This window comes from Notothenia coriiceps, unplaced genomic scaffold (assembly GCF_000735185.1).
Source record: "Notothenia coriiceps isolate Sejong01 unplaced genomic scaffold, NC01 NC01_scaffold00017074, whole genome shotgun sequence".
Taxonomy (NCBI): Eukaryota; Metazoa; Chordata; class Actinopteri; order Perciformes; family Nototheniidae; genus Notothenia; species Notothenia coriiceps.
Window position 1 is genome coordinate 194269 of NW_011349775.1, and position 12769 is coordinate 207037.

Sequence of the window (12769 nt, forward strand, 5' to 3'; positions counted from 1 at the left end):
AATCTGACAATATACAAACATCAAATCTTCTATGTCTTGTCCAATTCAGTAAACGTAATACTTTAAAATAAAGGCAAAACTTAACATTAACTCTAGTAAATTAAACTCTTATGTATATTAATGTATATATATTTGATTTAAAATCATGCCTCAGTAGACAGGGCCTTCAGTCCTCCAGAGGTGGGCTATGATAGGCTCCTGTCTTGATATAACATCATGTCACTGCCAAGTGTGGGCTCCTCAGACCAGCTGTAAAAACCTATTGAAAAGAGTCTTTAAAAAATGCATGCCGACTGTGATTATTAAATTATAAGTTTGCTTTGGTAAACTATTAGATCCACGCTAAAATAAATCGTCTTAAGGCCAGCCAAACTGTATTTAGGAAATTCCAATACATTTGTACGACCAAGTGTCATCTTAGCTATAGCTCCATTACTGTAATGGCTCTGGATGGGAAAGGATTTTGGATCTTGGCACAAAAATAAGATTTCGTTTCTCAGTTGTAAAATGAAGCAATATTTGTTTTATAATTTTGCTTGTGTGGATGTACAAAAAACTAATTATTTATGAAATGAATCAATGTAACGCCTTATTATAGATTGAACTTGTTGTTCTTTTGTGATCTCAAATTGTTGAGTTGTAACACAAGTTGTGCAAAAGGGGCTGCAAATCACTGCAACTTGGTCTAACTTGGTAAACATATCCATGTCAGTCACCACAAAAGTCAGCCCATGATCCCGGTGCTGCGAGGGCTGGCCGGGTTGGACGAGTGCACGTTCCAGGGGTCGTGGGTGGATGGAGCCAGCGGGTTCTCCCGGGAAACGTTGCGCCCATCATCTCCGACTTCCACCTCCACCTCTACCTCCAACTCCACCTCTAGATCTGCGTCCTCCTCCGGAACTGCCCGAGAGTCCGAGCCCTCCTCGGTCTGACCGAGGTAGACGTTGTGCGGGTCGGAGGGGTCCACCACCTGGTTCCTCTTCTCCCGATGCAGCAGCAGGCGCTCCAGCGGCACCGTGTTCATCTTGGGCAGGAAGAGGGCGGTCTGCGGGAGGTTCTGCCCCGCCGCGAACACCTGCCGGGAGCCCTCCAGGTTGAAGAGGATGCCGGTCCGGCTGGAAAAGTACACATCCCGGTTGTTCTCCAGAAGCCTGTGGTTGAACAGACAGTCGTCCCTGAGGCAAGTGGGCTGTAAGACAGGAGCAGAGGGGGAGAACATGAAACAGCGAAGGCATATGTTATTTTTAATAAATGCAAGATAATACGGACAGTTTTGTCAGTTCATGGAATCTGTTTGATTCAGTAAAGTCTCCGAAATTGCCTACTCTATTTAACTTTACTGTACTATTACTTAACTAGATTGGCTATTTCTGTCAAAAAATGTGGCAAATAGAAGTTTTGAAAATCATTTGGGATGAAATGATTTTCAAATCCATTGAGTATCCTCTCTGCTTGTTCGGTAGGCTGCTTTAACTCTCCATAGCAAAAGAAATCCAATGAATAAACCCATGCGTAAATTATAATTGGAGTACAAATTGTGCGTAACTGCAGAGCAAGACGTGTTGAAAAAGATGCCTAAACCTAACGTTGTTAATGTTACCAAGTATTAACCAAAACGTGTATATGATCGATTTAATGAAAAATAACAATACTTGGATCAAAAGAGGCTTATCAAAAATAATCAAATGATTTGATGGTTAAATATTCTATAGTTGCAGTATACGTTTGTGCGTACAATTAAACTCCTAATAAGCGATGTTAAAAACGATGCGTGAAACCTCAAAAGTTAGAAATATTTAAAAATACATATTTAGTAGAAGGTTGATTTTTAACAGACATTAAAGTGAAAGTAATATTCGTCTTACCGAGCTGAATGGGTTGCCCTCCAGATCCATACACAGGTAACGGCTACTTTTGACGCCAAATATGGCAATGCGCTCTCTGGTCTCGGATTTCAGTAAAATCACACCTGCAGGAAGTAAAAGTTAGTGAGTATTAGCTTTTACAGACAGAACTTCATTTTGCCTCATTGCAAAGAAAATAGAAATACTGGGACTTACTATATGAGCTCCTCAATGTAGTCCTGCGCACAGTGCCATCCAATCTGATCTCCAAGTAGAAGTTGTTGAGCTCTGTGGATGTCTGCAGGTGGATATATCTCCTCGGGTTCCCCCAGTTGGATCCAACCAACGGTGAAGGATTCGGGGCAGTTTCCCCGAGAGGAAATCCCTGGAATACGGCGAGTAAAAGCGCCAGCACAGCATCCTTTATCCCAAGTCTCCTGTTAACGTCCATCCTGGAGCAAACCTTTCCACTGCGACTGCTGGAAGTTTTCAGATGCTCTGTTGTCCCAAAGTTTGGAGACAGTTCCTATTTAAAGCCCACCGAGTGCCACTCCTGCTCACATCCTTTGCGTAAAAAAAAAAGAAACTCGCCCCCAAAGCAGATGTGCGGGTGTGCTGCAGCGGAAGGGCCACTTCCACCTCTGTTTATCCCGATGCTCTTGGTCAGACTGGACTCTTATTTTTGGTGACACGTCTTGACTCATCCACCTTAATCCTTATTCTAAGAATATTTCATAATTGTCCATTGGCTGTAGTTTTTTTGTTAAGACTGGAAACATTGTGCATTGAGCAGTGTAAACAATAAAAAATAAAAACAAAGTGCAAGAAAGAATACATTTTAAAAAAGAAAGAAAAATGAATGACATTAATGCAGAAAAAAGGTTTTCTTTATTAAATCAGGAATAACATATAATGTTAGTTAGATGTGTATAGGTCAGATTCAGGTATCCAATTGGTGCAGCCCCCAGTATTCTTGATGCATTACACATTTTTCGAGTATTATATTTAAAAAGAAAAACAGTTTCGTTTACTGGACTGGTCGTTTAGTTATATTGTGAAGTTCAGTTTGCTGCTTTTACGCACCTGCCTTAACATGTACACACCATTCCACCAGCAGAGGGAGTCACTCCCTTAACCAGTACAGCTTTTACTTTGAGACTCTGGGAGTTACATTTGACTGACTTAACTATTTTTGGATGCTGTAGTTTCAGCATAGGACACATTCAACTTTATATCAGTATACTGAATACTCCTGATCTTGTTTTCAACAGCTTCTCTCAAAAATAGAAAGTTATTTTTAATTGAGGACTTAAACTCCAAATGCACTTCAATCAAAACAAAACTTAAAAAACTTTTATCTTTCCCACAGGTAAATGGGCTATACAGTTAAACTAATAGATATCTAATTTTTGTATATTTACTCCTAAGTATTTCTATACTGTGCTACTTTTACTCAAGCAATATATCTGAGTACTTCCTCCACCACTCATAAATACACGTCTAGACCACAGTTCAACTGATCCAAGGGAGAAAACGACACTTTACCAGCAACCAGTTAAAAAAAAAACTTTTATTGTTATCTCAGGAATACAGTAGACTGCTGTGCACAGCACATACGTACAAAAATAAAAGGAAAAACTTTAATATCCTTACTTAGCATTGTCTGTTTTCAGAAACAAATAAATGAAGTTTGTTTCCTCTTAATTTACAGTCATCAGCAAACCAAAACTAAGGCAGAGGGTGAGGTATATGAGAACAGAGATGAGAGGAATAGAGTGGAGACTCCCTTTTAGAGCAGGAGTTTAAAGAAAACACATGAAGCACACACCCCTATTTAAGTTTGGGGCTCGGGCATGCTTATAGTACATTTAACATCAATTAAAAAAGATATACCTCCTCTTTAATTCAAATTTGATCTATGATTAGCTGTGGAAAAAGAAAAAAAGACGACAGAGAAATGTTGATAACATTTTTTGGTCAAAGCTGAAATGTGAGCTTTTTGTTTTAGACACAGACGTTCACTCTTCTAGGGATCCAGCTCTATTTCTTGACAGAAAAATGTGAGAAAACTCTTTGCCGTATGTACTCAAGTAAGGTGCTGCTACAGATGTCAGACATCCTTGATTGTGATGCGGCCAGAGAAGTGCTCATTGCTGTGCATGCGCAAAGTTCACTTCCACAGCTTCCTCTGACAATGCTGACACACATATTGTTGTTTGTCTTACTACTCCAGTCAATAACGACAATTTACTTCCAGCAAGAAATATCTATCCGTGGTATTTCATGCAGCCTCATCTACAGCAGCAACAAGTTTGTTTTTTTAAGAAGGCTCCTGGTAAATCTGCCCTCTCGGTAGCCTTGCCATTAGCACAAAAAAAGTCCTCAGAACAAAAAGAGATTTATCTGTTAGAAAAATACTGTTATGAATTGATCTGTGCGTCATAGACAGTTGAGCAGCAGGTGATTCTGGGGATGAAGGGAGTCAGCAGCAGAGGGCACGCCCTGAGGATGGCTGGGAGGTGGGGCCGTCCTGCAGCAGGAGAGGTGAGGTCCTGCATGACTCTGCTCTCTGCCTGCTGCTCACACACTGCATTAACTCTGCAGATGTCCCCATCCCAAAAATACTCTGACAAAAGTACCAAGAAAAGGGGAGGGGGCAGCATGTGGTGAAGCTGCATTTTAAAGAGGCGGGGCTCTATAAATCGAGAAGGGTTGTTTCAGAAGAACTGTAGGATATATCCATGGTTAGTGGAAGAGCAACTCTTCTGTATTACTTCAATTAATTAAAATAAAGTGTTTCCTGCGTGAAAAGGATACTTCAAATTCCTATTTCATGGAAACAGTACGACCCATATAGCCGAACACCCCCGGCCACTGGGGTTGGGGCCAAGGCTGGTCCATGACTCTGACCTTGAACTAAAAAAGGCTGAAAGGAGAGGAGGAAGCTCCTGGGTTACAGCTGGAATCCCAAGGTCCCTGTCCGCAGTGGGTGAGGGGGTAAGGGACGAGCAGAGGTGGGTGGTGCGGAGTGACAGAGAGGGGAGGGGGCGCTCAGGTATGTGGGAAGATGCCTGTCATCCTGGCAGATCCACATTCCTGCAGGAAGTTTAACGAACAACAAAGACAGCGGGCCGGCACCCGCACATTCGTCTTTCCTGGATTTAAATAGTCCTGCTTCCTCTCTGGACACAAGAACAGATGGAAGCAGCAAATTCAGGTTTTCAAGTCAACAGCTGCAGAAAGTCAGGCGTGGATGCACACTTTAAGATTCTCTGAAAGTGAGAGAAGAAAGAAAAGACCCCTTGGAACATGTAAACTGTAATGGCAATAAACATGATACATCTTGAGCTTTAAACAAAATGCCAGCTTGCATACCAATACTTAAATAAATAATACCCTTTATATATGGAAAGGCGCTTCTATGAACATGTTTTATGCCTCGTATTTATAAAATCAAACAAAAAATATAAATTATGACTTTTCTTTTAGCGTGCATCCACTGCACTGTCCTTTAGTCCTTCGGAGGAGACACGATTGACTCATCCATAATTGAATTTCAACTGTCTGCCTTCAGCTCCAAACACCTCGCTGCCACTGCAGTGCTGCTGCAGAGCACACCGTCAAGTGAATTGGGAAATGGCCCAGGGCACGCACACACAGAGATCAATTCAAAGAAACAAACGAGGGAAGGATTCTCACCGAAACATTCAGGCACCATCATCGATGGCTAACTGTGCAACCTGAACTCTTTTTGCCTCGTTCAGGCAACTGCGACACAAGCAGCGTCAAAAAGCTCCTGAATTCTTCTTTTTCACTAGCAACTATTTACATTGTTTTTCATTGGTTTCATGGACATTAGACATCATTTTCAGCAGCAGCTTAAGCTTTGCGATTCAAAAAACAGCAACCCGCTTTACTGTAGGAGTTCAGTTCAGGACAATTTGCAGGTACAGTTCTACTGTGCGCTTGCAATTTACCATTTCAGTCTATTCTTGTGCAAGCCAGGTCCAAACAAAAATGTCCTCCATGCTTGGATAGATATGTATTCCACCCTGTTTATTAGCTGGCAATGCCACACAGTCAAACTTATGGCCTGGTGCCACTCTCCATGGCTGAGCGCGCTCTGGTATCAACCACAGACTGTAGATTACTTAATCGATCTAATTACAGAAAAGAAAAGAAACCAGAGATAGTCAACCTCCCCCCGCCCCTTCTGAGGCCCTCTCCGGAGTGTCAGCCCTATTTCTGACTCCGGCGGGTGTCTCTTACATGCAAGTTTAAGGGGGCCACAAGTGGGAACACCAAGGCACCTTTAAATCGTGCAGCAAAGGTAGTGCATTTAAGTTTCTCCCTCTGCCGGACATCAATAATCGAGCAGGGAGCCATCAAGCGCTCAAAAGGTTTGAAAGAAATCATAAACTTAGCAGATATTTTAGCAGAACTCCATGCATCCCTTAATCTAGTAAAGTGGTTCTTTGAGGTAATAAAAAGTATTAATTTCACTCTTTAAAAGCACAGGATATAGCTCATCCTCCATCTCCAAAAAGGAAGTGACACGTACTTCAGTTACAGCAAGCACCAAGGTAAAGTGAGACAGGCAAAGGCTTCAACTCTCCCCGTCCATAAAAACAATAAGCAGCACAGTACATATACAAAGATAGCTATCCAAATATACAGATATATAAACAGAATAAATATATGTGTTATCTTTCGCAGTCCATCAGTGTGTGTATATCATGACTATGCATTTCTTATTACCTGGAAGAACATCCACATGTGCAAATTATTGAGTTATTGCCAGTGCCTCTCATAGTCGCGGGAGGAAATGTGTGACGGTCATGGCGGTGGTGGCCTTGTTGCCTCTCTTTGCGCGGCCATGCTTGCTGAGGGCGATGTAGAAGCCCTTGTAAACAAAAGACTCATAGGCGTTGTAGTTGTTGGGCAGCAACGTCTCCTTGAACTTGCACTCGTCCACGAAGACTCTCTAAAAATGCCAAGAAGAGAGAGGGGGTCAATAAATCTCATGGCAGACACAGGGTGATCCTCACAACATATGCAAGGTTTTAACGTGACCTTTGCTTTGGCAAACAGCCGGCCTACAAAGCAGGAAACTGGAGGAGGTGGTATGTTGTTGCAAAAGATACCCACCTCCTGCTTTTGCTCTCATAACTCATGAAATAATCCCAGGTAGACTGTCTATAGAACTACCCATTTGCGTACATTTAAATAATCTCTCTGATTTAAAAGGATTAATGCCACTGAGTAAGTGATTACTAAAATAACAATATGTACAAATCAGGGACACATTATAGAATAGAAGTCAACACATTCAAGTCCATACATTAACCATGTTTGGACAAAATAAATAAAGTTGTGTATCCCTTATTACAACCATAATACTAGGGCTGAGTATTGTTGAATTTGTACTTTAGTGCAAACAAGATATATGAGTTGTTCTACAATACTTTGCATACCTTAAAGTAAGTTAACTTGCTCCTTTACATTCTTCTCTTTTAAATAAAAGATGAATACATTCCTTCTTATTACAAATCAAAAGGATAGTTGCATATCATAATACACTGTAAACTGTATTTATACTTTTATACTGTACTTTATACAGTCAGAGATACATTAGTTTCGCTACAAGCCAGAGTAAAATATTACAGATTTTACTCGACTACCTTTATCTGAATGACTTGGCAGATTAGGATTTTACTTAACAAACACATCATTGTATAATGCTTTAAAAATCAAAATACCAAAAGTGTGTAAATGAGCTAAACTATACACTGTAAGCCTTTACTGTTAATTTACGGCAAATGTTCAACATTAACATACTGTTTTTATGTAATACAGCTCTTAACTGTTATTTGCAAAGCATTGTGGACCATTTCTAAGTATACTTAGAAATGGTTCTTGCATGCTACCGCATCATTAACAACATTCAATATACATATATATATATATATATATGTATGTATATGTACTGTATAAGCACTGGTGTCACTGCATAATGAGTACTTTTGACATAACAAATACATTTTGTTAGTAGCGCTTCTGTATTTTTATTTAAACAGTGTTAAGTGCATGACCTTTACTTGTATAAAAGTACTTTTTCCTTATTGCTATTTTTACTAAGGGGTGGGAAGTTACTAAGTACATTTACTAAAGTACGATTGTACAATTTTGAGGTGCTTGTTTGTCACTTGAATATTTTAATTTTCAGCTACTTCTACTCCAGTACAGTTGGGGGGCAGATATTGTATATTTTTCAACAAAAACTACAGGATGTTTTGAAAACTGAAACGTTGACTTTAATTAAATGTATTATGTTAACAAATATCATGCTATTAGGTTAGTTGAAAGCAATCATATTAAGTTGAACCTAATATTTGTACTTGATATTATTGCTTTCAACTTACCTAATACAGTTATGTGAAATCTGTTGACATAAAACATTTAACTAAAGTCAACATTTCAGTTTTTTCAGTGTAGGTTAATATAAGAACATATATCTGAGAAGCTACCAAGCAGTAAATAAAGTACTTAACCTTTACCAGCTAGAACATTCAAGTAATAAACACATTAATGCACAGATTATTATTTTCAAATTCTGCTTGAGTACTTTTACTTTTGGCACTTTAGTTGAGCTAACTGAATGTGACTGCAGGGCTTATAACAGAGTATTTTCCCACTGTGGTATTGCTACTTTGGCCTAAGTAAAATATCTGAGTCCTTCTTCCCCCACTGACAGAAGCCCTCCCTATCATCAGAGCATATTAATAACACAACAGCGCTCATAAACCCGGGGATGCAGCAGCTCCGTGAACTCATCTTACACTGAGCAGGATGTGTGGTGAGTTGCGCACAAACGTACCGTTCCGTATAACCTTCCCCTGCTGTTCATTGCGACAAACAGCTCACTCCGCACCCCGAACATGCTGATCACTCCTCGGTCCACCGTGGAGATCTCTATTAGACCTAAAGGAAACATACTGTTAGGGAAGCAAAGACAGAGTGTGACGCTGCGCCTGGGGACAAAGTGGAGTGGAAGTGGCCTCTGCAGCAGTGATGGGTGTAACCTTGCAGGTGCATTGCGACTGGATGATGCTCTCTGCTCAATTAATATCCACCTATTCGCAGATTAAACACCATGATGCCCTGTGAGTGTAGTTTACAGCGTGTTGAGTGTGTGTGTGTGTCCTGCTGCAGCGGGACACAGGGTAAAAATAAGTTAGCGTCTAAACCGGGTCCAGGCATTCCTGTCATGTTTTTGGCTTGGGAGGATATTTCGCACTGCACGGATGTGAGGCTCAGTACACTGTTTTTGCTTTCGGAAACTTTCAACCATGCCGACACGTCTTATTAAATATCATGCAAGACAAGCGACCCGCTCTAACTTTCGCACAGCATGCGCATAAGGTTACACTCTTATTTCGGTTCCAGTGCTTCGCCCGGATGCAACTCACTGTATTGGTTCTCATTGTGTGCACCGCTTATCCTGCCATCCGGGAGCACCTGCAGGTGAAACCCAATGCCCACGTTGCAGTACAGTCGCCGCACTCTTTTGATGCCCTGTAAATAGTCACTCTCCCAGTTCAGCTCTGATTTCCCCCCGGCTATACCCAGGTAGGAGCGGGAGAAGAGCGTCTCCCACTTCTTTTCCATTAAAGTGGCATTAGTCCTGCTCGGAATCGGATAGGATGAAACGATCCCCAAGAGAGAAGTCCACAGTACAAGAACTGCTGGCAGCGTCCAGTGCGTCCTGGCCCAGCTGGACATGCTGTAGAGGCACCTTTGCGCAATGGCCATCCAGTTCACCTTTGGGGCACGTGGTCAAAGTTACCTGCCCTAAAAATGCAACTCTTCTTATTTGTTGTCCTTTGGCATGGTGGTGGTAAAGGCTTATTTTGGGATCAAGGCAGATCAGGGCTCCATAGCCCGAGATCTGAGCAGGAGGAGAGGGACAGAGCGCGTCGGAGCTTGAATTGGTGCCGGTGGCGATGATCATCTTTCGCCGCTCCGCGCCTCTGTACAGGCAACGCTGGTCGTGGAAGGGACACCACTCACCGCAAAACCAGATCACCTTGCCCACAGACTCTCACATCCTAAAATGACATCACTGTGACTTCACTGCTACACCCCCCATCAAAAGTATGAGATGGGAGGAGGAGGGAGAGAGAGAGAGAGAGAGAGAGTTACAGGACCCCAGCAGCAGCAGCAGCACTTCTGATAGGAATGATGAGGGGGTGCTGCACCTTCACATCAGCGTGAAGCAAGCCAGAGAGAACGGGAAGAAGCTTTTCCTTAGGTGCTTTTCAAAATAAAGCCCTTATCAGTGTGGCCGAGTTCCAACTCTTAGAGTCACCTCACAACCCAGAACTATCAAACCTTATTAAATAAACGACACGTTTAAGCAGGAGCAATAATGGAACTGTTCGATGAGAATTAAAATGACATCATTCATAGGCTATGGACTTTGTCTAAGTTGGACATGTTTTAAACAACAATCTATTTGTCATCAACCAGGTCATTAAAAAAACGGATCAATAACTATACAATAAGCTAACATATAAGGATTTAGTTAAGATGGAGGTAGCCCAGACTTGTTATCGCCATTGAGCAAATGAGGGGGAAACATAGGACTGCAACGGACATTTCATATTTCTGGGGGACAATTTCTTAGATCAAATATAGTTTCAGACTGTCAGTGAAAATAATTGTGAGTTGCAACCCTTTATTCAAAATGGGGATGTAATTTTCATATCACAAAATGTAGGTACCTGAAATATTATGGTCTATGAATTAACAAATTCTCATCTCAAAGGAATTAGGGGCTTTAATATTTTTCCCAAGTGCTTTTATTTTGAAGTTACACTAACATATTCTGTAAGTTATCCTGTGGCTAATTGTGGCTGACCTGACGCAGCTCTTCCTCACATGGGAGACCTGCAGGAGGGGAGGGGGGTGTGTGTGTGTGTGTGTGTGTGTGGGTGTGTGTGTGAGACTGTGTGTGTGTGTGACTTTCATTGGCGTTGAGCAATCATGGGATGGATGGATGGATACTGTGTCCAGAACCCAAATCGGGACGGTGGTCATATGTCCTGGCAGCCTGCTGCCTTATTTAGAAGGAAGGTGTAAAAACAGTCACAGCCAGTCACAGGAGAGCAAATGGCAGTCTGTCTGACACTTCCTTAGCTGTTTGTTCAGGAAGTTTACACAACCAGATATTTTGCCTGGTCAGATTGCGCTTTATTATTGCAAGTTACACACCTTTGTGACTAACAGAATAATATCCCTATGGTGAATCAAATGCCTAGCATTGTTTTGAGTTCAGGTCCAGGAATAAAGAGGTCAAGGAACAGTACTTGTATAAAATAGGGTCAAAATAAAAATAAAACAGAATCATTTCAAATTTTCCCTGAAATGTGGATAAGGTATTGTGCAAATAAAATAAGTGAAAGCTGAGAGCAATTGGTTCACGCCGCTTTACATCCCTGTTTGCATCCCGTACTGCAGGGTGCTGGTGGAGCTGAAGGCTCGGGGGAATTCCCAGCACGTCACAGAGCGCAGGCTCTGGGGCCCTGGGGTGCTCCTGGCTGCCAGGGAGCCTTAAGCCCACCTTAGCAACCAGAGAGGCCTTGTTGCTCATAAACAGCAGCCTCAAGAAAAAAGAAAACATGCAAACAATAATCCATATATTCCACATGTGGTTGCATGTACACTTTTTTAATTTTTTAAATAATAATTAACAATGTTGTCAACAATACAATATGAAACATTTTTTTTCTATAGTTTTTATTTAAGAATGTATGTACGAAGTAAAAGACAAGAGCAGGACCGTTTAGTCCCACTGAGCAGATAGACTGGACCTCACCGAACCAGCAAATTAATGATTTGCTGTGTAAGCAGATGACTATGCAATCCAAAGCAACCAACAGCCTGAATAGACAAAACTCGGGGCTTATTGACAGAGTGGAACTTCAATCAATGGAGAGTGGGCACCGCTAATGAGACGCTGCTGAGCTCCAGAGATTAATTCAGCTAATTATGTTATACTGGCTGAGGCTGCCTTTCGGTAAAAACATCTTTTATAAAATAAAAAGCAACGTACAAAAAAATACCACTTCTCGTTAAATATGAACTTGAATAAATTATACTAAAATGACATATGTGATACAGAGCTATTAGATGTAATCAACCACTTTTGGCCTATCAAATGTAAGAAAAATATTAAACAAAGTCCAAGACAAAATCTCTGTCTTGTTTTCTCAGACCAGCAGTTCAAAACACAAATATATAAAATGCACTATAAATTAAGCTAACATTCTTCCATTTGAGAAGATATCAAATACGTGGCATTTTTGCTTTAAATACAATTTAAAGTAAAACTCCATTGATTTAGTACTGCACTCCCATGAAGTTAGGTAACTCAGAAGAAACAGATAAATGTCCAAACTTAAAAAACAATGGATGCTACATTTTCCATAAAGCAATAGTGTATTTCAATGCACCAAAAATGCTCAATTATTTTAAAGTCTACAGCTGCATAGTTGGTAAAGCACAGATATTATACCACAACCAAAGTCCTCCTTTATATTTTTTTAATACAGCAGTCAAGCTATGTAGACTGGACAACCCTGAGTCACAGTAGAGAGGGAGCTGGATGGAAACTTGCCCAGCAAATTGATTTTGCCTATGGACTCACGTTGATGGAATATATTAGAGCTGTAGTAGAATTCTTGAAACTAGAGACTGGAGCAAGAGAAAAGTGTCTGCACTTTCCTATTGTCAGGTCAGCTGTCCTTTTTGCAATTAAAGGATCTATTTAGTGCATACGCATCAATCAGAAAGCGGACCAGAGGGAATAGCCATACAAACAGCTTGTGTGCATATTACCGAGGTGTCAGTAACTGGATACAGGA

At 41.1% G+C, this 12769-nt stretch overlaps 2 protein-coding genes across 3 annotated transcripts; both read right to left on the reverse strand.

The window, feature by feature from the left end:
- Nucleotides 1-593: 593 nt before the first annotated feature.
- Nucleotides 594-2295, reverse strand: fgf23 (fibroblast growth factor 23). Its single transcript, XM_010776546.1, has 3 exons — nucleotides 2061-2295; nucleotides 1866-1969; nucleotides 594-1189 (listed from the first exon to the last, which is right to left on the reverse strand). Exons 1-3 carry the CDS (start codon nucleotides 2293-2295, stop codon nucleotides 725-727), a joined length of 804 nt encoding a protein of 267 aa, XP_010774848.1. The 3' UTR covers nucleotides 594-724.
- A 1100-nt stretch (nucleotides 2296-3395) lies between these two features.
- LOC104950094 (fibroblast growth factor 6) lies at nucleotides 3396-10050 on the reverse strand. 2 transcript variants are annotated; one of them, XM_010776548.1, is made up of 4 exons: nucleotides 9314-10050; nucleotides 8722-8825; nucleotides 6603-6828; nucleotides 3396-5116 (listed from the first exon to the last, which is right to left on the reverse strand). In XM_010776548.1, the coding sequence occupies exons 1-3, from the start codon at nucleotides 9654-9656 to the stop codon at nucleotides 6652-6654; spliced, it is 624 nt and encodes a 207-aa protein (XP_010774850.1). In that variant the 5' UTR covers nucleotides 9657-10050; the 3' UTR covers nucleotides 3396-5116; nucleotides 6603-6651. The 2 variants fall into 2 exon arrangements, with proteins under 2 accessions (XP_010774850.1, XP_010774849.1); XM_010776547.1 differs by having other exon boundaries at nucleotides 3396-6828.
- Nucleotides 10051-12769: the final 2719 nt, after the last annotated feature.